The sequence below is a fragment of the Solanum lycopersicum genome, chromosome 7 (genome assembly GCF_036512215.1).
Source record: "Solanum lycopersicum chromosome 7, SLM_r2.1".
Lineage (NCBI taxonomy): Eukaryota > Viridiplantae > Streptophyta > Magnoliopsida > Solanales > Solanaceae > Solanum > Solanum lycopersicum.
In genome coordinates this window covers 63,822,433-63,847,226 of record NC_090806.1, presented here as the reverse complement: position 1 = coordinate 63,847,226, position 24,794 = coordinate 63,822,433, and the positions used below count along the sequence as shown (strand labels likewise).

Genomic DNA, 24,794 nt, shown 5'->3' with positions numbered 1-24,794 from the left:
AAAATTTTGAGAGTCTAATTTTTAAAAAAATCCTAGTGATTAAATTGTTTTTTTTATATTTAAAAATATATATTTAAATATGTAAATTAAGTTACTTTTGGTCATTATTTTTTATTATTCTAAACTATTCTAGTCGTAAATATAAAATATTAAGAATCTTTATTAAAAAAAAAGATAAACAAAGAAAAAAAAAACTTTACTAACTTCCTTGAATTTTGAACAATTCACTTATTTTAAACTATGAAAAAATCTTAATAATTTACTTAATATTTGACTATATGAAAAAAGTCTTGACAATTTAGTTATAATATATTTAAATATATAAATTAAATGTTATTTTCCACAATAAATTTTTTGATTCTTCTAAACTATTTTCCTTGAAAATATAAAATATTAAAATTGTTATTAAAACAAATGGTGAATAAGTAAAATTTCAACAATTCTCTTTACTTTTGAATAAATTATTTATTTAATTTGTAAAAAAATCTCAACAATTCACTTATATTGACTAGACTAGAATAGTAATCATATTTACTTGCCCAAATTATTATTTTAGTGAAAGTCTATTAATAATGATAGCAAGTTAGCTAATACTAACCATATATTTTAGATCACACTTAACTTGAAAATTTATTCGTTAAATAAATTTCCATTAATAAATTATTATTTAGATTTTCATTCACAAAATTTTAATTTCTCTCCAAGTAAAATAGTACTATAAATTTACCCTCAAAGATCTCAATTTTCACGTTTCAAAATCAATACCCAATCAACAACTTGACTATTGAATCCTCTCAAATGTCAAAGACTAAAACAATTAGGGAATTAAGTCTACCCAGATGGTATGAAGATAAGTGTTAAAAGCTACCCCAATTTAAACCTAATCATTTCGAATTCATGTCGATGCATCATTGAAATTCGATTATTTTGAATTACTTCGATGCAACACTGAAATTTTATTATTTTGAATTCAGGCCGATGCGCCACTGAAATCTGACTATTTCAAATTCAGTCCGATGCGATACGAAAATTCGACTATTTGAGTTCACAGGCTCGATACTGAAATCCAGCTATTTCGGATCCATGCCGGCGCCACATTGAAATTCAACTATTTCTAATCCACATCGGCGATGCGACATTGAGATCTGACTATTTCAGAATTCACGTCCATCACTGAAATCCGGCTATTTTGAATTCACGCCGACCATTAAAATCCGGCTATTTCGAATTCACATCAACCAGTGAGATTCGGCTATTTCGAATTCACGTCTATCACTGAAATCCGGCTATTTCGAATTCACGCCTACTACTGAAATTTGATTATTTTGAGTTCACGCCAGCGTGACGTTGCCAACACCGCCGGATAAAGCCCTTTCCGTTACCATTTCCGGTAGAAATTGCCAACATAAAAATTCTACAAAGGTACAAAAGAAGGGGTAAATAGTAAGTGAGGTTTTGTCTCTTTTTTTCTTTCTTCTCAGGCCAAAAGCCCAGCCCGAAACAGAAAAGGAAAATATAATAAAACCTATATAATAGCGATTAATTAGTATTATTATTATACAGAGAAAAAGAGAGAGAAAAAGAAAGAGAAAGGCGAAAAATAGAGATTCGTTCTCTGCGAAAATCAACAATCCATTCGATCCCCCGCGCTTCATCTTCTTCTCTACAATCAACAAACTTGATTCGACTCGGAGTTTGACTCAGCTATCTTCTTCGATCTCATAACTCAAGACTCAGCTCCCAATTTTCAACTGGTATGTATCTCTTTTAAGAACATTATAAACCCTAGAACTGTCAATTTTACAACTATTAGTTTTCCCCTCTTTTTCAAAACCCTACATTCTCTTCTTTCTTCTTAATTTACTCGATTTTCTTTTGTTTAATCTTTATGTTTCTTGTTGTATGTGTTTTCTGGATGTTTCTAGGGTTTTTTTTCCTCGGGCGGAGATTGGAATTGGACAAGCTGAATTTGTTTGGACAAGTATGAGCATAAACAACCCTGGCGAAGAAGGAAATTATTAGGGTTTGGTTCTGGCGACTGTGGTGCGGTTTTGGCGGTGGGGAAGAGCTTTGAGCTTTCCATGGGCGATGGAGGCGTTGCATGTGTGCCTGTACAGCATATTATGGAGCCTTTTTCAGTTTGTGCACCCAAGACTAACAGCAGCACGTTCAGTACTTCTTCTTTAAATTCTACTACAGCAACTGTGAAGAAGAAGAAGAAAAAGATGAATGGTAAGATGAAGGCAAAAAGGGAGAAAAAAGTAGTGAACTTGAGTTCTAAGAGTGTTGTTAAAGAAATTGAGTCTAATGGTGACGCTGCAAAAGATGAAGTTGAGGAGGGTGAATTGGGTACTTTACCTGTGGACAACGGACAACTTGTTCAGGAGAAATCATTTTCGCGAAAATATGAGATAAAGAGTGAAATTGAGAAGGGGGAGATCACACCTGATGTTAAAAGGGGTGAGTTTCTAAAAGGAAGGTGGCGCAAAGGGGAATGGGAGAAGGCTAACTATATTTCTGACAAGTCTGACAGAAAAGGGGAGTTTGATAAGAATGATACTGGTTATGAACCAGGTGAATTTGTACCTGATAGGTGGCGGAAAGGTGAGGGCTCAGCAAGGGATGATTTTAACTATAGCAGAACACGCAGGTATGATTTTGCTAAAGACAAGGGTTGGAAAGGGGACCTAGACTGGACGCCACCTTTGGTCAAGGACAAAGGCTGGAGAGATGATCGTGAATGGACGCCACCTTCGGTCAAGGACAAAGGATGGAGAAATGATCGTGAATGGACGCCACCTTTGGTCAAGGACAAAGGATGGAGAAATGATCTTGAATGGACACCACCTTCGGCCAAGGACAAAGGATGGAGAAATGATCGTGAATGGACACCACCTTCGGCCAAGGACAAAGGATGGAGAAATGACCATGAATGGACACCACCTTCCTCAGGTAAGCATTCTGGGCAGAAAGATGGTGGTAGAAGTGGTGGAATTCAGCATGTGAAGAGGTTGTCTAGATATGAACCTAGCATTCCAGAAAGGAATCCAAGGATTAGTTCCAAGATTGTTGGAGAAGAAGGTCCTTCCAAGAGCGAACTGAGAAATGGCAATAATCCTGCTAGAGATTATTTCTCAGGTAATAGGTTAAAACGGCACGGTACTGATTCAGATAAAAATGACCGTAAGTTCAGGGGTGAGTATGATGACTTCTCAAGTTCAAAAAGCAGGAAGCTTTCTGATGATGGAAGTCGGGCTGTATACACAGTAGATCACAGTCTGCGGCGTTCTACTGAGAAGTTGCACAAGAATGCTCCTTCTAATAGGAATATTCCACCTGACAGGTATTCTTCCAGGCATTATGAGACATCTAAAGTTCCTTATGACAGACTTAATAGCAGTCCTCGTCATTTGGAGAGGTCCCCACGTGACCGGGCCCGCCATCTTGATAACTGGGATCGAAGCCCAGCCCGCCGTGAGAAGTCTCCCTATGATCGAGGCCGTCACTTTGATCATAGTAGGTCTCCTTATGACCGGAGTCGTCATTATGATCATAGAAGCCGTAGCCCAAGTTATTCAGAGTGGTCCCCACAAGATCAAGGCCGCCACCATCATAGGAGGGACAGGACACCTAACTTCATGGAGCCGTCCCCACGTGATCGGAGTAGGACTACTTATCATCGAGACACAGGTCGGAAAAGTGGACCAAGTGATAAAAAGGATAGTCATTTTGAAGGCAAAAAGCATGAAGGGAAGTTCAATAACCAAAAGGATGTCAGTATGAAAGATGCTAAGGACTCTGAGGTTAGAAGCTGTCCTGAAAATAGTAACTGCTCAATTGTTAAAAGTGGCAACCATCCAGTAAACAATGATGGTTTGCCTCAATGTCCTGCAGTGAATGCCTTGGAGCCTTCAGAGGAAAATGGAGCTGTTGAGGAGGCGGCATCTATGGAAGAAGACATGGATATATGCAATACCCCACCACATGTTACAACTGTAGCAGAAGGAGCCATTGGAAAGTGGTATTACGTCGATCAGTTTGGTGTGGAACAAGGACCTTCCAGATTATGCAAGCTGAAGTCACTGGTGGAAGAGGGGTATATTGTGGCTGACCACTTTGTCAAACATGCAGATAGTGAAAGGTGGGTTACTGTTGAGAATGCAGTTTCTCCGATGGCAACTGTAAATTTTCCATCAGTTGTTTCAGATGTAGTTACACAGATGGTGAGCCCTCCCGAGGCTTCTGGTAATGTCTTGGAAGATAAGTGTGATCTAGCTCAACTTAATGACCAGGTAGCTGTGGATACTTTTCCTCCTCCATCAGAGATTGTACCATGTCATGGGGATAATTTGACTGCAGCTGAACCTTCTTCCGAACATCATATTGATGAGAGAGTAGGGGCACTATTAGAGGGATTTTCTGTAACTCCTGGCAGGGAACTGGAGATCATTGGTGGTGAGTAACTCATGATTTTTCTTAGAATTATCTCTCTATTCATGGTAGTGCTCAGATTTTTTCTTCTGACACTTAATATTTCCGTCTGCTATTCTCTTATGCAGAAGTGCTGCAAGTGACCTTGGAGCACGTGGAGTGGGAGAAATGGGGAAGTGCTGAAGGTAAGTAATTCATTTTTTTATTTCTACTTCAACTCTATATATCCTTGGTGATCATTGAAGGTGTTTAGTTTTCCACTGCTCTGCCTATGTGATAAAGGAAGTTATTTGATCATCTTTCATTGAAGAGTATGTGGAGAATATATAGCTCGTGGGGTATTACTGCCGATTTAGTTCTCAGCTCTCTGCCTAAGATAATAATTGCTGAAAACGTTATCTTTCCTGTGAAGATCTGACTACTTAATATTGGTGTCATTGTTTGGTAAATTTCACGTTTCTGTATACAATTGTTTCTTCACTCATTGAGGCTATGGTTGTTTACTTTCTGAAACTGGTAGCAGTAACTTTTGTTGAACGACACTGCGGTTTTCTCAAAACAAAAATAAGCAAGTCTGAAGCCAATTGAATGTGAATGTAAAGGAGGAAAATTGTGAATAGTAGCAGTTGTTAGCTTGATTGAAGTGGGGTTTAATACCATGAGATGAGATTGTTATATTTTTTTATTTTTTTGGATGAAGGAGATGATATTGTTATGTTACTTTGCCATTTTGAGTTTCAGCTAGATCTGTTTCTTTTTTGATCAGTTTGAAGTTACCCTGAGGTATCAGCTAATTTGTGCATCCTATCTAAGTCACAGTCTATTAATTTCCTTATGATTTGTAATTGAAATAATTAATGACAGTCAATATTTCATACCAATTATATATGTTTATCCTACTAATTAAATTAAAGAAACTATGTTTGTTCGTCTGTCCTGGGGTTTTGGAGAGAGAAAAAGTTTGGAGGACTGATTGTACCAAGTCTAACTTGATCTTGGATTCCTTTTCCTTTCATTTTTTTTTAATAGATAATTTACTTTCATACCAATTATATTTGTTCATCCCTACTTATTAAAATAGATAAATTATGTTTGTTCGCCTGTCCTGGGGTTTTGGAGAGAGAAAAAGTTTGGAGGCTGGACTGTACCAAGTCTAACTTGATCTTGCATTTCTTTTTCTTTTATTTTTTTGTAGATAATTTACTTGTGTCATTGTAAAGGTTGACTAGTTATCTCCAGCACACCCAATTTCGTCACTGGCTGTGATCAGCCTCTCTCCTAACTTTTGAGACTAAAATGTTTGATTTAATTTTTTTTTTGGGGTGGGGACGGAGGAAAAACCTAAAACTACTCTTTAATAGAATTTTATGTGGTACAGGTAGATGTAAAAGATAATATCTTTACTGTGTATAAAGGCTTGTATATATGTTTTTTAGTATCTGTATCAGAACTTTTGTTATGCGGTTGATTGACTTTTCTTCTGTGTTTGGACTTGAATATATTCAGAGTTTGTTTTTTTCAGGACTAGTCCCTTATCATGTCATTTTGTTTATATGCTTTTGAATTGCTTTAACCATTTTTGTTGTTTGCATCATATGTATACACTTTTTTCCATCTTGTTGGTAAGGAAGTTTATGATTAAGTATGCATTGGTTTCTCTTTTGTAGGGGAACACTGGAATCAAAGTTCAGACGAGTTGTCACTTAGTTCAGAGGTGCAGAAAGAATCCACAGAGCCGAGGACCAGTGACAAGGAAACTGATTTCTTCTGCAGTGACCCAGCTGAATTATTCTCTGGTCTGTGGTCATGCAAGGGTGGTGATTGGAAAAGAATCGATGAAGCCACACAAGATAGGCTGTGGAAAAAGAAACTTGTTCTCAATGACGGTTATCCTCTATGCCTCATGTCAAAATCTGGGATTGAAGACCCAAGATGGCCGCAGAAAGATGAATTGTATAACCCGTCACACAGCAGAAAGCTTGATCTTCCATCATGGGCTTTTACTCCTGATGAGTGGAATGATAGTAACGTTGTCGGAAGACCCAATCAATCTAAACCTCCAGTGCTAAGGGGTACTAAAGGGATGATGCTTCCAGTGATCAGGATTAATGCATGTGTAGTTAAGGAGCATGGGTCATTTGTATCTGAGCCTCACACTAAAGTTAGAGGAAAAGATAGACATCCTCAGAGGTCATCACGACCATATGTGGTGACTGGTGATACTAAGAGGTCGTCAGAAGAAGCCGTCTATCGCTCGAAAAGTAGGCAGGACCAAGAATTACATGGTTCCAGCAAGAGCATCATGCCCTTAATTATTCCAAAGGATCGTCTTTGCTCAGCGGATGAGTTACAGTTACATTTAGGTGAGTGGTACTACCTTGACGGGGCTGGGCATGAAAGAGGGCCTTTCTCGTTTATTGAGTTGCAGGTATTGGTTGATCAAGGTGTTATACCAGAAAATAGCAGTGCTTTCAGAAGGGTGGATAGGATCTGGGTCCCAGTTGCTTCAAGTTCAAAGACATCTGATCTGTCAAAGATGTGCCAAACACCCAATGAGACTCTTGGAGCTTCTGAGTCAGAGTTGGAGAATTCTCTACTAAGTGCACCTAGTGGTGCTCCTTGCACATTTCATGGCATGCATCCTCAGTTTATTGGGCATACCCAAGGAAAGCTTCATGAGTTGGTCATGAAGTCATACAAGAGCAGGGAACTTGCTGCTGCTATTAATGAGGTCCTGGATCCCTGGATAAATGCAAGACAACCAAAGAAAGAGAGCAATCCAGGTTCGTGCTCCTTGCTTCAGAAGATTCCCTTGTTAGTTTTTATTGTAATGCGATTGTCTTTAGGATGTCTGAGTCATACGCCCACTTTCTGTTACAACTTTGTTGCATGTGATGAATGAGTCGCTTCTTTCCTTAGAATTTGAACCTCTTCCTCTCCTTCCCTGTCCCTTCTATCTATTTGTGATTTATAGAAATTTATCTTTGTTCCAAATTATGTCGAAAAGCCACAAGCCATCCTGGATTCAGAAAGGAGAGGGTCTGTTATGCTAAGAAGGCTTCGATTGCTCAACTATTTTCTTCTTTTTTTTCGGTCTTTCTCCCCGTTTACGTGCTGCTTCTCATTCTCTAAAGTATCTCTCTCTGATAGATTTTCGCGCCAGCAAGAAGGCGAGGTGCCATGGAAGTGAGGAAGAATATGAAATGGAAGAGGACATATCGGTATTTCAGAATGATGAATGCCAGTTTGATGATCTATGTAGTGATGAAACTTTCAATAGAGAAACCATTACTACATATGGAATAAAAAATGGAAGCTGGGATCTACTGAATGATCGTGTGCTTGGACGGGTCTTTCATTTCCTTAAAGCTGATGTTAAATCTCTTGTTTATGCTTCTTTAACTTGTAAGCATTGGAGATCCATCGTAAAGATTTATAAGGGTATCTCCCCTCAGGTTGACCTGTTATCTGTTGCTTCCAGTTGCACTGATTCCATGATGCAGACGATAATGGTATGCTTTTGCTTTCATGACATTCTGTTGCTTATTTTCTCTCCTACTGGCTGCCAAATTGGAAAATTTTAACAAGTAGAAAATTGCCAAGAAATTACGATTCCACAGTAACACATTCTTTATTTATTTTTTTCTTTTTGCAGAGTGGCTACAACAAAGAAAAGATAACTTCCTTGGTTTTACGTGATTGTACCAGCATAACTCCCAGAATGCTTGAGGATGTTCTGTTTTCATTCTCTTGTCTATCCTATATAGATATTAGAGGTTGCAGCCAACTTGACGATCTTGCTGTTAAATTTCCAAATATTAATTGGATTAGGAGCAGGAGCTCGAATTTGAAAGTTAAGAGTCTCAAAAACTTTTCTGATAGAACCGCATCATCTTATAGAACTTATAATAGTCAGGAAAATCAGATGGATGATTCAATTGGACTGAGAGACTACTTGGAAAGTTCGGACAAGAGAGAGTTTGCCAACCAGTTATTCCGCCGGAGCTTGTATAAACGTTCAAAGGCTTTTGATGCTAGGAAGTCCTCATCCATGCTATCTAGGGATGCCCAATTGAGGCATTTGGCAATGAGGAAATCAAGAAATTGTTTCAAGAGGATGAAGGAATTTCTTGCCTCAAGTCTAAGGGAGATAATGAAAGAAAATACCTTCGAATTTTTTGTTCCAAAGGTACTATTATTTTTTGCTTAGTTTCTTTCTTAATACTGTTTAGATGCTTCTAAAACCTGTCCCCCTTTCTTTAGGTTGGAGAGATTGAGGAGAAAATCAGAAGTGGATTTTATGCTAGTCGTGGCTTGAAATCTGCCAAAGAGGATATAAGTCGAATGTGCAGGGATGCGCTAAAGTAAGTTTTGCATTCCGTATTGTGTATGATTCTTTTAGTGTCGGCATATCTTTGCAACAGCAGAATTGTGTGAATTTCTGTTTGGGAGAACAATGCATATCTGATACCTCTATTTTAACCATAATTGTACCTTTAGTTGTTCTTTTTAATCAATCAGGAACTACAATCAATCCCAAACGAGCCAGGTAAACTGTATGAACCCTTGGCCCATTGTACCCAATTATCTTTGGAAAACTTACCAATTTTGCCCCAGTAATATACAAAACTAGCCTAACTCTAGCAACTTCGTCAACCTGCAATCAATAGTATCGTGGTTGCCTTGTTAAAAGTGGCATATACATGTTCGAGTCTCATTTTTAAGGAAAACAGTATGTTCTGAAAGAAATATAGATCTGATAAAATCACTGTTCCCTGTTAGAAATGAGCCCTAAAAATGATGAAATACTCTTTAGACAATGACACGCATTCACCATGAGCCCTGGGTTTACAGATCCATTAAAGCCTACTCCTTTAGGATTCAAGTCACTGCGTTCGGGGAACTAAAAAGCTAAAGGTGCAAAGAGGGACTGAATGAATCAGTGATAGTGAGCGGACCTGTACTGCAATTTTTTAAAGTGAGAATTTGTTGATTGCACCAAGAAAGTGCTAGAGTATGCACATAAGAAGGTGTTTTTTCTTTCGGATTAATAAGGGATCTAGAAAGTCAACAACTGTATTACCTTTCAGTAAACCTTCATGTTTACACCAAGAATATGTAAAGATGCAGGCTTAAATTTGACCAAGTGTACTGTTGTATATTTGTTTTCAAAACGTATAATTTTCCTTCCATAATGACCAGAAATGCATTGAGAGATGGCACTCCGGAAGTCTTTAAGCTGCTTCTTTGCCCTCTGCCCGTTCCAACTGATTATAGCCTCATTCAATGTTGCTGGATGTACCCAGTGCACCCACACACATTGAGGAACATAGTCCATATATTCAATCCTCTAGGGAATGCTTGTCTTCCTTGCTGCTTTCTAATGCCAAAACTGCCTTTTTCTGGTTTCCTCTTCGTGTCTTTCCTCTTGTGTGGTTGATGAATGAAGGGAAAGGTTGTTGTGGAGTACTACACTAAATTTTTTTTAATCTATATGGTGCAAATGGTTCTATTATTTGTGTGGCACTTCTGTTCTACTCTTAACATAATTTCTGAAAATTCTGATTTCTGATTGATTTTACAAATGCTGTGGCTCAGATCAAAAAATCGTGGTGATGCCAAAGACATGAATCGCATTATTGCACTATTTATCCGTCTTGCTACTAGGTTGGAAGAAGATCCCAAGTCATTCCGTACAAGAGATGAGATGATGAAGACTTCAAAAGATGAGTCTCCTCCAGGATTCTCTTCTAGTACAACAAAATACAAAAAGAATCCTGCTAGAATGTCTGAAAAGAAATACTTCAACAGAAGCAATGGATCTTCCTATGTTAATGGTGTATCTGACTATGGAGAGTTTGCAAGTGATAGAGAAATCAAAAGACGCTTATCCAAGTTGAGGTTGAAATCCTTAGATTCAGGGAGTGAAACATCTGATGATCTTAGCGGATCTTCTGGTGATACTTCGAGTGACAATGAGAGTACTGCTTCAGAGACAGAAAGTGACATGGATTTAAGATCAGAATGTGGAGCTGCAGAATCAAAAGATTATTTTACTCCAGATGATGGGTTTGATTCATTTGCTGATGATCGTGAATGGGGTGCTCGCATGACGAAGGCTAGCCTGGTCCCTCCGGTAACAAGGAAATATGAAGTCATCGATCATTATGTTATTGTAGCTGATGAGAAAGAAGTGAAAAGAAAGATGCTGGTTTCTTTGCCAGAGGATTATGCTGGGAAGCTTAGTGTGCAGAAGAATGGAACTGAGGAGTCTGATATGGAAATTCCAGAAGTGAAGGATTATAAACCAAGGAAAACACTTGGAGAAGAGGTGATAGAGCAGGAAGTCTATGGTATTGATCCATACACTCATAATCTTCTCCTCGATTCCATGCCAGATGAATCGGATTGGTCTCTTCTGGACAAGCATTTATTTATTGAAGACGTGCTCCTTCGTACTCTAAACAAGCAAGTTCGGCGCTTCACGGGCAGTCACACACCAATGATATATTCTCTGAAGCCTGTTTTCGAAGAGATTCTGGAAACTGCAGACAAAGATCAGGACAAGAGGACTATACGTTTATGCCAGTTCATGCTGAATGCCATCGATACTCGTCCAGAGGACAATTATGTTGCCTATAGAAAGGTAAGGATAATGAATAATAGTTATTTCTGAGACCTAAAAAATATATTTATTACTTCTGTATTTGGGTAAAATGCTGCCCATCCTGTTTCATCCAACATTTGATGAACTTGTGACGTGTTCGTCAGGGTCTTGGGGTTGTGTGCAACAAAGAAGGTGGCTTCAGCGAGGAAGATTTTGTCGTCGAATTCTTGGGGGAGGTAGGGATAAAGTGCTTTCTTCTGGATTATACCTGTACAATTCCTCCAGCTTTTGAGTATCATTTTACTTAATTTTTCTTTGAGAATTGTACATTCTAAAAGATGACTATAATCACGTCTCTCCCGAGACATACAGGTTTATCCTGCTTGGAAGTGGTTTGAGAAGCAAGATGGAATTCGGTCCTTGCAAAGGAATAACAATGATCCTGCACCGGAGTTTTACAATATTTATCTCGAGAGGCCTAAGGTATCCTTTTTTGATATGTTGTCCATTCTATACTTTTTTTTTCTTCAATGTTTCCTAACCCTATAATTCCTCCTCTTGTTAGGGTGATGCTGATGGATATGATCTAGTTGTTGTTGATGCAATGCACAAAGCTAACTATGCTAGTCGAATTTGTCACTCGTGCAGACCTAATTGTGAAGCAAAGTAAGTTTCCTCCTTTGCTCTAGTGTGATTTATTTTGAACCGATATTATAATGAACCCATGTGTCACATGTTTTCGCAATTCCAAAAATAGATTTAAAAAAATGGAGAAGTGGGAAATCTTCTACAGTAGTTGATGCAGCCCTTAGCCAGTGGGTTCATTCAAACATAGCATTTTTGACGACGCGCATAGTTATATATCTTAAAACCCACTAAAAATTCAACAAATATTTAGATATGAACCCATGATTTTAGAAGTAAAGTTAGTGCTAAGAACCTCTTATAGGTCGAACATTCTGGATCCGTCTGTACTTGGAACAAATGTCTTGACCATTTGTTTCAGCTGCTTGTGCCTTTCCCATTGACGTTTAAACTGATATTTGCTTTCCCAGAGAAAAGGACTTCCCTTTTTTGGTAAAGAAGTTGAAATACAGTTTAATGTCAGTGTTATTATGGTTTCCCCTAAGAGATGTGTTAATATGTGTGTGTTTTATGTGACATCCCCTCTTTTTTCCCCTTACTGGTTTAAATCTATAGTCTTTCTCATGACTTTTATGTACATTTTTGTGAACAGAGTAACAGCTGTTGATGGTCAGTATCAGATTGGAATTTATAGTACACGACCAATTGCTTATGGTGAAGAGGTCACTTTTGATTACAATTCTGTTACGGAGGTGAGTTTTTAGATAATATTAAAGATCTTAAGCTTGAGGATAGGGCCTCTCTTTTTTTCCTTTCTGTGGATAATTTTGGTTAAATGGTGGTGTCTCATGCTACAGAGTAAAGAAGAGTATGAAGCGTCTGTCTGTTTATGCGGCAGCCAGGTGTGCCGTGGAAGTTACTTGAATCTTACAGGTGAAGGGGCTTTCCTGAAGGTACATTCTCCATCTTAGTTTTGAAGAATTATCTTAACTTTGGCTTCTCCTTAAGCTGTTATATGACTGAGGTTATTTGGTGTTTTGGAATTTTCACATTTTTTACTTGAAGGATGCTTTGATCATTTGAATGAGAACTTTTGTTTGTAAGTCATATTTAATGCCTTTCAGTAGTCCTGTTTCTCCTCACCTGAATCATTATTGTTGAATGCAGGTGCTCCAGGAGTACCATGGGTTACTTAACCGGCACCAGCTGATGCTAGAGGCGTGCGAACTGAATTCAGTTTCTGAAGAAGATTACATTGATCTTGGTAAAGCTGGACTTGGAAGTTGTTTACTTGCTGGTCTGCCACATTGGTTGATTGCTTATTCAGCTCGTTTGGTATGCTTTTGCTTTGAATTGATTATAGGTTACCATTGTTTATTTTTTTTAAAGCATTATCTGAATTATATGCTATTATTGAAGGTGAGGTTTATCAATTTTGAGAGGACGAAGCTTCCCGATGAGATACTCAAACATAATTTGGAAGAGAAGAAGAAATACTTTTCAGATGTTTGTCTGGAAGTTGAGAAAAACGAATCCGAGATTCAGGTTAGTATGCAATGCATGATGTCAGATGGAGTTCTATACTTCCATTTCTATTCCCTCTATCTGCATGTGCAAAGGTTTCGTCTTATAATTATTATCTTTTCTTGAATAATAAAGGCTGAGGGTGTTTACAATCAAAGGCTTCAGAACTTGGCTCTGACTCTTGACAAGGTTCGATTCTCCTTTTTGACCAAGTCATCCTTACATTTCCTTCCGTTTTTCTTGTTTAAGAATTGGCTGCTGAGGACTTCTTTTGATGTATTGAGATAAAGTTAAATCTAAGAGCTGCTGATGTGCTTTTGGCAGGTGCGTTATGTAATGAGATGTGTTTTCGGTGACCCCGAAAAGGCTCCCCCTCCTCTTGAGAGGCTTAATCCTGAAGAGGCTGTTTCTTTTATCTGGAGAGGAGAGGGGTCTCTTGTTGAGGAACTGCTTCAATGTATGGCTCCTCATTTGGAAGATAGTATGCTAAACGATCTCAAGGCCAAGATTCGAGCTCATGATCCATCCAGGTCAGATGATCTCGAGACGGGCCTTCGAAAATCCTTAATATGGTGAGTAGTGTCAACTGTCAACCATGATATTCTAGCTATTTATTTTTATCAAAGAGCAATTTTCTTGACTTGCACATCCTTGTTCTAGGTTGAGAGATGAGGTCCGAGATCTTCCATGCACATACAAATCTCGACATGATGCTGCTGCTGACTTGATTCATTTATATGCATATACAAAGTGTTTTTTTAGGATACGAGTATGTTACTTGATCCTGTCAAAACTTCTTTTTGGTATATCCTTTTCACTGGGCATTGTGTAGGTTTTGACTTGTATATCTTCTCTCTTTGCAGGAATACAAGACTGTAACGTCACCTCCTGTATATATAAGTCCTTTAGACCTGGGACCCAAATATACTGATAAGCTGGGACCTGGTACTCACGAGTATCGCAAGACATATGGTGAAAATTATTGCTTAGGACAGCTGTTTTATTGGTATAACCAAGCTAATGCAGATCCGGAGAATTGTCTTTTCAAGGCGAGCAGGGGTTGCTTGTCTTTACCTGAAGCTGGCTCTTTTTATGCTAAAGTCCAGAAGCCGTCCCGGCAACGTGTTTACGGCCCAAGGACTGTGAAGTTCATGCTGTCTAGAATGGTAAGCCTTGTGTTAGTTTCAGAAGAGCAGCCTCTATTTTAGTCTGTTGTCTATTGCAGAAGAAACCTACAGCTCAATGCCATATGTTTTAGTAGAGGAATGCCTTCTAAGCAGAACATGCCCAATACCCTTTAGGAAGAATATACTCGGAATAATATAAGTGTGACTTAGTTGTTGATCACATTGCTGTTATATATTGTGGTTGTCTTCTCTTGCTGTGAGTTTCTTCCTTTTCCCCCTATGCATCTCATTGTTAATCTTGGCAAAAGCCAGACACCCCACCTAACATTTAGAAGGCAACACTGGGCAGCCAATGAATATTGTGAACTACATAGCTTGATAAGCTTGTCTGTATAGCTTTAGTCAATTTCAAGTGTTGCATTTATTATATACTGTACAGCTTCCCCTCAACTCAAGTTTCTTTCTTCTTATCTTGGCAGGAGAAGCAGCCGCAGAGAGCATGGCCAAAGGATCGGATATGGTCATTTAAGAATAGTCCCAATGTATTTGGCAGTCCTATGCTGGATGGTATTTTAAACAAGTCTCCCCTAGAAAGGGAGATGGTACATTGGCTTAAGCATAGACCTGCAATCTTTCAGGCCAAGTGGGATAGATGAAATTTTTCGGAGCTGCATTAGTAGGACCACACTCGCTGTTAGGATACTGATTGCTTAGAGAAAAGGTTTTCGATGTTAGAATCGAATCCCTCCCCTTATTGGGAAGGGGGAGAATAGGTGATTGCTTCTAGTCTTTGATTTCTTTATGCCGCCTGGTTCGTCACTTGATTCTTGTGTACAGTTTCTATTCCCTTTTTCATTCTTGATCAGTTTTGTAATATGTAATTCATTGTCATGGGAAAAGAAAAATTAGTGAATGAGTTCCTAATCTTTATTTTAGATGTAAATGGATTAAGTAGATATTCAGTTTTGGTGCAATAATTTGTTCTTTTTTTTTTTGAGTTTGTAAAATGGCAGAAATGATAACGGCAAAGTTTTACAGCGTTATCCGTATCTGCCAAATCAAGGTACTTTCTACAGTGACGTGTTCTCAATTATTACCTTTTCATCTTTCTGTTTCACTTTTATTTCTTTTTTAACCCTCCATTTTTATGAGTAGTTCACTTCTTTCTTGTCCTTATCCAGAGGAGCTCGTATCCGATGAGGTGCTTTCCATGTTACGGGCAGGAACCTACATTTCCACCGTTGGATCAAAATCTAATCAACGGGCTTAACTCTACCGGCCAAAAAAAAAGAAACGAATTTCGAATGAAACGGCATAGTACACATTTTAGAGACAGTATCAACAGTACGCACAGCTAATTGTCGGTTATATACCTCTAGTCATATCCCACCACGTGTCCCTTAATACCCTATATACACTACCGGAATCACAGATACCATCTATGGAATATCCCTTGTATTTTTCTGCGTGTTTTGTGTGAGGGCTATGGAGAGAAAATTACCTCTCGTTCAACCGGAGTTTAATGCCGGAGAAGCGTTATTGTTGCCACTTATGGAGTCTGATGAAGCCTTCATCAACGGCATGTATAATGGATTGAGCTATCAGTCTCTGTTGAGTTTGAACCTCGACCACAGCTACTATGGCGAAGTGAAACCTTTTTCAGCTAATTCATCTAATTTTCGCCCTTCTTTCACCAATGATATGCTCTGCGCTGGTACTACTGCTTCTTCTCAAATCCAGCAAAGTTCGGGGACTTTTCATGAGTTCTCTACTGGAGATTTTGCATGGCTTGATAAGAAGACGGAGATCAATCCAGATGCTGATCAAAAGTTGAAATACCCGAAACTAGAACCAGTAACTGATAATCTCCAGTTATATCCATACAACAATGAGGTTTTGTTGTGTGAGCCGTTCAACTTCTTCTCTAACGGTGTTGGATACCCCAGTCTTCCAGATCTCCGTTGCATGGAACAACCAAACTATTTGGATTTCTCTTCATCACTGGTCACAACAGAAAACCGAGTCGTCGAACCGGTGAGGCCTGTTTCAGAAGTAATGAGTAACCTCCTAAAAAACAGGCAGCCGTATAGTTCATCTACAACTCGATTGCGAAGGCAGAAGCTAAGCGAGAAAATAAGATGTTTAGAGAAGCTATTGCCATGGGACAAGAAAATGGATACGTCAACTATGCTAGAAGAGGCGTACAAATACGTGAAGTTTCTACAGGCGCAAATTGACGTCCTACAAAGCATGCCTCCGCTGGTAGAAGGAGGTGCTTCTTCCGATCAGGATAGAAATGGAAAAAGTACAAGCTATGGATTAAATCATGAAGCGAAGGCAATTAGCGTTTTTGGGACACTAGCGAGGCTAAACAGGCAGCAGCTTTTACAGGTTTTACTGAACTCGCCTGTTGCTCAGACGTATCTCTACTCAAAAGGCTGCTGCGTTTACTCCGTAGAACAGCTGGTTCAGTACAGGACAATTGCTCAGAGAAACGCTTTCTACCGACGATCTTTGTTTCTTTCCGGCATGCTCTCTTGAACAAGACGATTCTCAGGTGCTCATAGTTAATTTGGGAAATCCTTTTTTTTTTGTTTCCTTTTTTGGTTGAAAAAATAGTGAAAGTTTAGCCCATAGGAGTGAAGAGAAACTCTGTAGATTTGAGAAATTGTTAACTGCACTTAACTATGAAGTAGTGTTAGTCTTTTCTCTTTTTTCCTAATCATTACATGTAAAGCACGTGACATGAATCATCTTTAAATTCGATTTAACGATGTGTTTATCGAAAACTCAAAAATCGATATCTAAATTTAAATGTATAGACTCGCGTTTTATGAATTTCGTCATTTCCATTCCATCTGGTCAGTATTTTCCTCCTGCCTTTTTTTCTTCCAATCATTGTAGGTAGCTCAAAATTGGCCTGAGAACCTCAATGGCTATAGTTACATTGATGTTCAATTGCTCAATATCCAATATTACTATACCTGTTCATTCAGTGTTCAACAACATACCCGTTATGGTCCCACATGCAGGGTCCAGCAATAATGTTAAGTCTGACTACGCCCGCAGCTGACTACTTATTGAAAGACCGAACAGGAAATGAAAAGTCGTACTACAACAACTGTAAATAGTAGAGTGTACGAATACCTTACACCTAGCTCGTGAAGGTAGAGATGTTGTTTCCGAAACTATTCAGTATCAGGGTATATTCATAGGAAGGCCACTTGCCTGGCCTCTCTATTTATTCAAAGGTTAAGCTATTAAGGTAAAAATACGACCTAATGTTTTAGTATTGTTTGCCAAATTCAACACATCTGTTCTGCACTGTGCACCTGAAATATTACAACCTACAAGTTGAATTGGATGCTGAAGAAGCATTTATCATCATGTAGTAATGGTTATGCTATTCATCTTCAGTGAACTCCTTGAGGCAAAAGCAGTAGCAATCCAAACATGAAAAGAACACATCGTTCACTTGTCGAACTCCCAAATGACTCCTCCATCCTCTGCCATCAGACAACAAAGTAATTTAAAAGAACAAACAAGAGAAAATCAGTGTAGATGAAAAATACATGACAAATGATTGCTGAGTTTGAATAGGTTTCTGAGTGTCGACAGAAATCAATTGAGCGTCTTAATGTCTTCTCTAGAATTTGTCAGATGGTTAGGCATTAAGACACCGTTAAAGTGGATTTGGCTTTTGGGGAAAGCTTAACAATATGGTTTCCTAGACTTTCGAGTTCCAAATGAGGATATACGCCTAACCACAATAATTCCCAAACGCGTGAAGGGTTCAATTCAATCTCTAGAAAAGTGTTCGAGCAAGGTGGATTATAGAAAAAAATGGATTGAATGATAGATGAGGCAGAAACATAAGAAGCAAGAGAACAAGTAGCTAAGAACCAATACACTACTCTTCTTTCGTGTCATTGTTACTCGATATATACTCTTCTAAAGTCAGCGCGTCAGCTAGTATAACGTTCTCTGAAGTAAGATCACGGATTATAGGTGCATAAAAGGGAGTGTAATTTGTGCAAGAGATCAGTTCCTGAAGAACTCTCCGAGATCAGGACTATGCCGTAAATATTATCCTTTTGTCTTTCGCATCCCAAAAGGACTTTCCGAGTATATTACATCAATATGAATCACTCTCAATTGCACAAGAAGAAAAAATAGAGTAGAAATCTTATGACAATCTAACACCCAGATCGAAAAATTGAGAATTTTCCTCTAGTATTTCGTTATCGTATAGGGATAGACTTCTAAACATTACAACACCATACATGTCTCTTGAGATCCCAAAATGGACTCGTGAAAAGGCTTTATATGCTATGTATAAAACATGCTACTGATGTAAGCTCAAAGTGTTAAAGTGGAAACAGTATACATATACGCAATAAAATTTGATCTGAATCAAAGCAGTATATGATTACCTTTTACCTTCTTATTGATCCATGCTTCGAGTAGCATTCCTGCACCAACACCTGCAGCAATAAACGACCCATAAAAGGCGATGGAGTATGGTAAGGATCTTCGTGGAAGAAAATAATACTCAGGAACTTGTCGAATCCTTTTTGGAAGCCGTTTCTTCACAGCTGGTCCAACATTAGCCTCACTACTCTCCGTTCCACCCAGAGTTTTCCAGTCCATCTCTTTCGGTTGGTCTTTTTGCGGTTCCACACCCATTATGGGACCCTAGCCTGGTACCCTGTTTATGAATGAATAAACAAAAGGATTACGGATTTCAAATTGCGGAAAGCTCATCCGTTCATACAACAACACAATCAAAGATGGCTGAACAATCAAAATAGTTTTAAAACTAACTTAAGGCATTTACAGAACATATTCCCAACACATGAATAATGGCAATAAACTCGTTTCGTGGAAATGAAACTATGTTCCTAAATGATATGTATAGCTTTTTTTAAATACCCAAGAAATCCGTCTAGAACTAACCCTTTAGGCCAACCACAGCCAGTGGCGTAGCCACATAGTAGTAAGGGTGTCCTTTGTCGGCAAAAATTAGCATACATTCAAGTAAAATGATTAAATAACATATTTTGGACACCTTTGACATAACAAACTGCTATTTCTAGACGGCTATGACTGATCACAGCCTTCAAAACTCGATAAGATATGGGTTACCCCTCTACCCTTCTCCACTGGACTCAAACTTGTAACCTAGACAAGTCCCTTAAACCATGGCAATTGAGCTAATACCTGGGGTTAAATGGTATGTATAGATTGACAAATAAGCAAGTATTAGATTGTTAAGCTTCTCTTCTCATTATTTTAACCTCATTGATTCAGATTGATGAAACAGCTCTAACAGAAAATCTGGATATTCCAAGACACAAGACAAATTGAACAAACAAAGTAGAGCAACTTCATTAATCAACATACAAGCATGAAAAGCACAAACGAGGGTTTTCTATGTATAGCAGCAAAAAGTGTTAGGGTTTTTGGATCGTAAGCGACATAGATTCGAAGATAAAAATAATAACTTACAGAGCTCGATTTCAATGGAAGACAGAAAATCGCGAGAGGAGAAAGAACAAATTTACCGGGCCAAAATTTAGGGTCCGAATTTGTTGGATCCGTTTTAACACAGTTTGGTTATCCAAACGGGCCCTTAAGTATATCCTTCATAAGGACCGGTGTTTTAACTTTTGGCCATTTTTTTAATAAAAGTTATGCAAATAGTTTATAAACATTTGCAAAACTTGTGCTGTATAGAAAAATTGGTTGGATTATGATGAGATTGATGGCGGAAGGAGAGAGATAAGCGAAGCTATTGATTTTAAAAGTTTGAATTGAATTTAATCATTTAAAATTGTTTAGAACGTAATATATCAAATTTCAATTTGATTTAGATCAATTTTAAAATAGAATATATATAAAAAAATTGCTCGGGAGATCCACAAGTTATTTGTGAATATTTGTGCTATGGACTATGCCTCATGTTCCTTTTTAGAATCTGTGTATAAAACACAAACTAAAAGGCCCAATTTGATATCTGAACCAATTTGGTCTTCAAACAACAAACATATTCCATGGACTTCCACTAGTAGAATATTGTACGCAAATTTTATATTATCTTGTGAAGATAGAATCGTTGAGAGATTGTTTATTTAGTACATGTTCAAGTGCAAAACAATTATAACAAGTACATTGTAAAATATATACCAGAAAGGAACAACAACAAAATAATGTGATGATAGAAACACAATAAATAATTTTTTTTTTGCCGTAGTTTTCGAATATTGCTTTGCGAATCCGATTAGCTATATCTATCGGATCCCGCTGTTTCAAGGCGGGTGCACCACGGTTAGTTCCACTGAGCTCTGAAGACGCGGCCAATTTGTAATGCCTCCAGTGGCCCTGCTGGGGCTCGAACTGGCAACCTGAAGGACTTTGTCCTCAAGCCTTTACCAGTTGAGCTACCCTTCAGAGTTCAATAAACAACACATGAAATATATATAAAGCAAGAACTAGATGAATAGACTAGTATTAAGCATACTCGAACGAGGCCTAAACCTTCGAACAACAAGACAACACTTCACTATCTACTAACCTTTCATCCTAATATGTGACCTCCGTCCACACCTTCCTATGTCTTCGGTGATTTGGTCTCCTAATATTTATAATTTTTGATAAATCTTTTTTTAAGACATATAATATCTAAATAAAAGTTATTAAATTTATCCGAACTGGCAGCTAGAACTCTCCTTCCGCCCCAAGCATATATACCAACGAAAAATATGAAACATAACCACATCAGAAAGTGTTAATATTTAAATAAATGTTGCAACTTTTTCAGAGTCTAGTCTTATGAGAAAACTAACTTTTTAGTTGTTCTATGTAAAGATTATAATTCTTGCTTCTACCTCAAGGAACACTGATGCTAGCTTGTGCAAACTATATAAAATATTCTTGTAGAACTTACATTTATTCTTCCTTTCGATCCTTTACTTTAATTTCTTTAGCATCATGATCATACAAGTGTTCTATTAATAATTTTTATGAAACTGAGAAGAAGAAAAAATAATTAAATAGTAGTATCTTTTAAAATAAAGTTTATTGTCATTTTCAACCTATAGAAAATATGAAATTAGCTACGGAATTTATTGATAATCCCTTGCTGCTAGATAATTCCAATCTAATTGAATTTGCATATAATCCGTAGCTAAATGGAATTTAGCATGGATTTGTGTTATTTACTTTAAAAAAATTGTTTCTATTCCTTGTTTTCTTAGAGTATTCTAACACGTAAATGCTTATTTTAAAAATATTTGTGGTTATTTCATCGTGATTCAAATCTTGGAATCGAAAGATTCCTCCTGTGGTGCAATTCTCCCTTTAGTAAGCCTAATGTGTTCGAATCCAAAATAGTTAGGGCCTTAATGTGAGTACCGAACTCTTTAATAGGATTAACATGTTGAATCTAAAATAGTTGAGACATCGCTGTAAGTATCGAATACCGAGATGTGTATATATACACAAATATTATTATTTTTGAAGAGTTGAATTGAGCTAGCTCTGGTAGGAACAATTAGATAAATTACCAATTCAATGTAATTCCCTATATATGTATTATGTACCTTAATTTCAAAGTCAAAAAAATGCATTGGAAACTCACCAATTTACCCTTTTTTTTTTCTTTGCTCATGTGATTGATAGATGCCTAAGCCACATCATTATTCTTTAACTCCTTAGCTGGTTTATACCCAACTTTTCTTCTATGCAATTTAGGGAATCCAAAGACGAGCAAAAAAGTAGGCAAAAGAGCACAAACAAAGCTACCATTGTAAGGACAAAATAAGCTTTTCTCAAAAGCTACACAAATACTATCTCCGTTTCTTTTTAGCTGTCATGTTGCATATTTTTTTTTCAAAAGTAAATTTAATTAATTTTTAAATCTAAATTAAATTACATTCTTTCGATATTATAAAAATAATTTTTTTTAGATATTTAAAAACTATACGAAAAGTACTGTATAATGCAACTTTTTTCACATCAATATGATTAAAATATACATCTTAAATTGTTAGTTAACATTCATATAGTTTAACTGTCAAAAAAAAAAACAATAACAATTAAAAAAAGAATGGAGGGAGCACGTATTATTTATACTAACAATAAAAAGTTGAAAACCCATTACATTAAAGTTCACCTATTTATACTAAGGTATATCTTATGTAAAATCAGCATTTTCTTGTATCAAAGTGCAACACAAAAACTTACATACATTTTTTGTGTTGAAGATACTTAACAAATTGATGAGAAAATGGCTAAATTGTTTGGTATTTTTGTCTGCTTGTTGATTGTGGCCTTAGACTCCATTGCTGGCATTCTTGGAATCAAAGCAGAAGCAGCTCAAAACCAGGTATCTCTTTCAACTTCATATAACAAATTAAATTGCTACGATAGGATTTTTACTAAAGAAATTCAACATCTACTATTTATATATAACGAACGACTCAAATCTGTAGAGAGAAATTTATCTTTAATAATATTTGACTTAAGTTTAACTCCTATTAACCAATATATAGTAAAGATACAACGCCAGAGTCTACATCAATTCCAAAAGCTCGCTCACGAGGAGAGGTTTGTTCAAGTCCATATAAAGAGAGCAATTTCTCATGCCTCTATTGATATGATACTTCTTAACATTCCCCCGCACGCCCAAACCTCAACCAGTGGCGGAGCTAGAATTTTGTCTTAGGGGTGTCAAAATCTAAAGAAATAAAATCGTGTAGAAGCCAAGGAGTGTCAATATGTAATATATATACATAAAAAAAAAAATTTATTCTAACTACACAATGTAATTTTGCGACGAAGGGATGTCGGTCGACACCCCTTCACGGCTCCGCCACTGACCTCAATTGTAGTGTGAACACTTATATATAATGGCGTCCAACATCGGTCAAATAACAAATTGAGATGGGTCTGATTTTGATAGCATGTAAAGAAATGATATCTGAGTCTAACTCAATCTCAAAAGCTATCTCACGTGGGAGGTCCGTCCAAATCGATATAAGTTAAGAACATTTTCCATTCCCTTCTTAACAATATAGATCACCTAAAAAGTATGTATAGGTAAATCATTCATAAAAAGTGGTACTAGTAACTTCTAAAAATTATTACTAGCTATAACAAATAAAAATACCTAAGAATGTAGAAAAATTGTTATTGATTTTTTGTTTTGTGTTTTGGGGATTTTGGAACAGGAAAAACATCTTCGATTATGGTTATTCGAATGTAAAGAGCCAAGCCATGATGCATTTGTACTAGGTGTGGCTGCAGCATCTCTTCTTGCCATTGCTCATGTTCTTGCCAATCTTCTTGGTGGCTGCAGTGTTTGTGCTACTGATGACATTAAGCAAGCATCCCCAAGTAGAAAGCTATCAATGGCTTGTCTTGTTTTTACATGGTACCTCTTCAACTCATTCGTTTATCAAAGTATGTCACGTGGAAAGTTAAAACAAAAGTATTACCAAGGGGTCATTCTTTTACAAAAAAGAAAGGAGATAATTCTTTTTGAAACGGAGAGTTTTTTTTTTGTTATTTACTTTGGTTTTTCTTACTATGAAATGTTTGAGACCTTAGATCTAATTTTTCACAAGGTGAAAGAATATTATTCGAGATTATATATAAAAAGAACATTGAATGACTCATTTCTTCGACTAGACATGATCAAACATCATGCATGTGTTCAAGATTGGACATCTGAAACATAAACAACGTAATATTTAGGCCCAACATGAAATAAACCAAAGATATAATATGTGTTTGACTCTTGTATGTTTAAAGAAATGAACCGTAACTATTTAATCAAAAAAGCTAACTCATTAAAAATCGATAAAAACAAATAAGAAGATCATATATTTTGTTGGGTTTAATTTGTGGTTATTTTTTTTTCCCTACAGGATCATAATGGCAATAGGAATGGGACTACTGGTTATAGGGACAATGGCAAACAACAAATCAAGAGCTTCTTGTGGGTTTTCACATCACCATTTTTTCTCAATTGGTGGAATTTTGTGTTTCATCCATGCCATCTTTGCTGTTGCCTATTATTCTACTGCCTCAATGCTACTTGCCCTATAATCCAAATTATTTATTTTTTGTTTATTGGGGCTGTAATGTAATGAAGATGTTTTGGTACTATGATTGTGTTGTAGACAATATTATTGATAATCGCAACTAATTACAAGATATGTATCTTAAATCTAAGATCACACTTGATTGTATCAACAGAAAATATAATCATTTGCCCTGGCAACAGATTGATCATTTGCAAAGAATCAAACAACTGCTCCAAAAGCACGATAGCATACTTGGGGTGTGGGAAGAAATGCATTTTCTAGTGTTCGGTAAATAAACAAAAAAGATGATATGAGAACGAATGAAATGACACATATGGAACTTGATTCCCTAGTTCGATTAGAAAAATCCTTTTCCTCAGCTAATTTTCCGAGTGAAAAACTGAAAAACATTTTCCGCCATACGAATCACAC

At 37.1% G+C, this 24,794-nt stretch overlaps 4 protein-coding genes across 11 annotated transcripts; 3 read left to right on the top strand and 1 right to left on the bottom strand.

The window, feature by feature from the left end:
• Positions 1 to 1,545: 1,545 nt before the first annotated feature.
• On the top strand, positions 1,546 to 15,251 carry LOC101244888 (histone-lysine N-methyltransferase ATXR3). The gene is made up of 20 exons (XM_010325486.4): positions 1,546 to 1,754; positions 1,926 to 4,455; positions 4,560 to 4,616; positions 6,099 to 7,214; positions 7,582 to 7,943; positions 8,087 to 8,620; positions 8,695 to 8,795; positions 10,030 to 11,077; positions 11,203 to 11,274; positions 11,411 to 11,521; positions 11,604 to 11,704; positions 12,276 to 12,375; positions 12,481 to 12,576; positions 12,791 to 12,958; positions 13,043 to 13,168; positions 13,283 to 13,336; positions 13,472 to 13,719; positions 13,808 to 13,916; positions 14,011 to 14,313; positions 14,754 to 15,251. The coding sequence occupies exons 2-20, from the start codon at positions 2,082 to 2,084 to the stop codon at positions 14,928 to 14,930; spliced, it is 7,257 nt and encodes a 2,418-aa protein (XP_010323788.1). The 5' UTR covers positions 1,546 to 1,754; positions 1,926 to 2,081; the 3' UTR covers positions 14,931 to 15,251.
• Positions 15,252 to 15,617: 366 nt separating this feature from the next.
• Positions 15,618 to 17,131, top strand: LOC104648393 (transcription factor LRL1). Its single transcript, XM_019214798.3, has one exon. The coding sequence runs from the start codon at positions 15,760 to 15,762 to the stop codon at positions 16,813 to 16,815; it is 1,056 nt and encodes a 351-aa protein (XP_019070343.1). The 5' UTR covers positions 15,618 to 15,759; the 3' UTR covers positions 16,816 to 17,131.
• Positions 17,132 to 17,482: 351 nt separating this feature from the next.
• Positions 17,483 to 20,067, bottom strand: LOC101244502 (uncharacterized). 8 transcript variants are annotated; one of them, XM_004243390.5, is made up of 3 exons: positions 19,783 to 20,067; positions 18,708 to 18,982; positions 17,483 to 17,780 (listed from the first exon to the last, which is right to left on the bottom strand). In XM_004243390.5, the coding sequence occupies exons 2-3, from the start codon at positions 18,958 to 18,960 to the stop codon at positions 17,746 to 17,748; spliced, it is 288 nt and encodes a 95-aa protein (XP_004243438.1). In that variant the 5' UTR covers positions 18,961 to 18,982; positions 19,783 to 20,067; the 3' UTR covers positions 17,483 to 17,745. The 8 variants fall into 8 exon arrangements, with proteins under 8 accessions (XP_004243438.1, XP_010323792.1, XP_010323789.1 ...); XM_010325490.4 differs by having other exon boundaries at positions 18,715 to 18,982; positions 19,839 to 19,956; XM_010325487.4 differs by having other exon boundaries at positions 18,715 to 18,982; positions 19,783 to 19,951.
• A 2,363-nt stretch (positions 20,068 to 22,430) lies between these two features.
• LOC101244202 (protein VASCULATURE COMPLEXITY AND CONNECTIVITY-like) lies at positions 22,431 to 24,492 on the top strand. The gene is made up of 3 exons (XM_004243389.5): positions 22,431 to 22,660; positions 23,505 to 23,707; positions 24,204 to 24,492. Exons 1-3 carry the CDS (start codon positions 22,562 to 22,564, stop codon positions 24,382 to 24,384), a joined length of 483 nt encoding a protein of 160 aa, XP_004243437.1. The 5' UTR covers positions 22,431 to 22,561; the 3' UTR covers positions 24,385 to 24,492.
• Positions 24,493 to 24,794: the final 302 nt, after the last annotated feature.

What these genes read in the sequence shown, in the direction of transcription:
- LOC101244888 (XM_010325486.4), top strand. Translation starts at nt 2,082, where the DNA reads ATGGGCGATGGAGGCGTTGCATGTGTGCCTGTACAGCATATTATGGAG. An exon ending in GGAACTGGAGATCATTGGTG is followed by an intron (nt 4,456 to 4,559) that starts GTGAGTAACTCA and finishes TCTCTTATGCAG; the next exon opens with AAGTGCTGCAAGTGACCTTG. An exon ending in TTGCTTATTCAGCTCGTTTG is followed by an intron (nt 12,959 to 13,042) that starts GTATGCTTTTGC and finishes CTATTATTGAAG; the next exon opens with GTGAGGTTTATCAATTTTGA.
- LOC104648393 (XM_019214798.3), top strand. Translation starts at nt 15,760, where the DNA reads ATGGAGAGAAAATTACCTCTCGTTCAACCGGAGTTTAATGCCGGAGAA.
- LOC101244502 (XM_010325490.4), bottom strand. Translation starts at nt 18,960, where the DNA reads ATGGGTGTGGAACCGCAAAAAGACCAACCGAAAGAGATGGACTGGAAA. An exon ending in AAGCATGGATCAATAAGAAG is followed by an intron (nt 17,781 to 18,714) that starts GTAAAAGGTAAT and finishes GTCTGATGGCAG; the next exon opens with AGGATGGAGGAGTCATTTGG.
- LOC101244202 (XM_004243389.5), top strand. Translation starts at nt 22,562, where the DNA reads ATGGCTAAATTGTTTGGTATTTTTGTCTGCTTGTTGATTGTGGCCTTA. An exon ending in CAGAAGCAGCTCAAAACCAG is followed by an intron (nt 22,661 to 23,504) that starts GTATCTCTTTCA and finishes ATTTTGGAACAG; the next exon opens with GAAAAACATCTTCGATTATG. An exon ending in GCTTGTCTTGTTTTTACATG is followed by an intron (nt 23,708 to 24,203) that starts GTACCTCTTCAA and finishes TTTTCCCTACAG; the next exon opens with GATCATAATGGCAATAGGAA.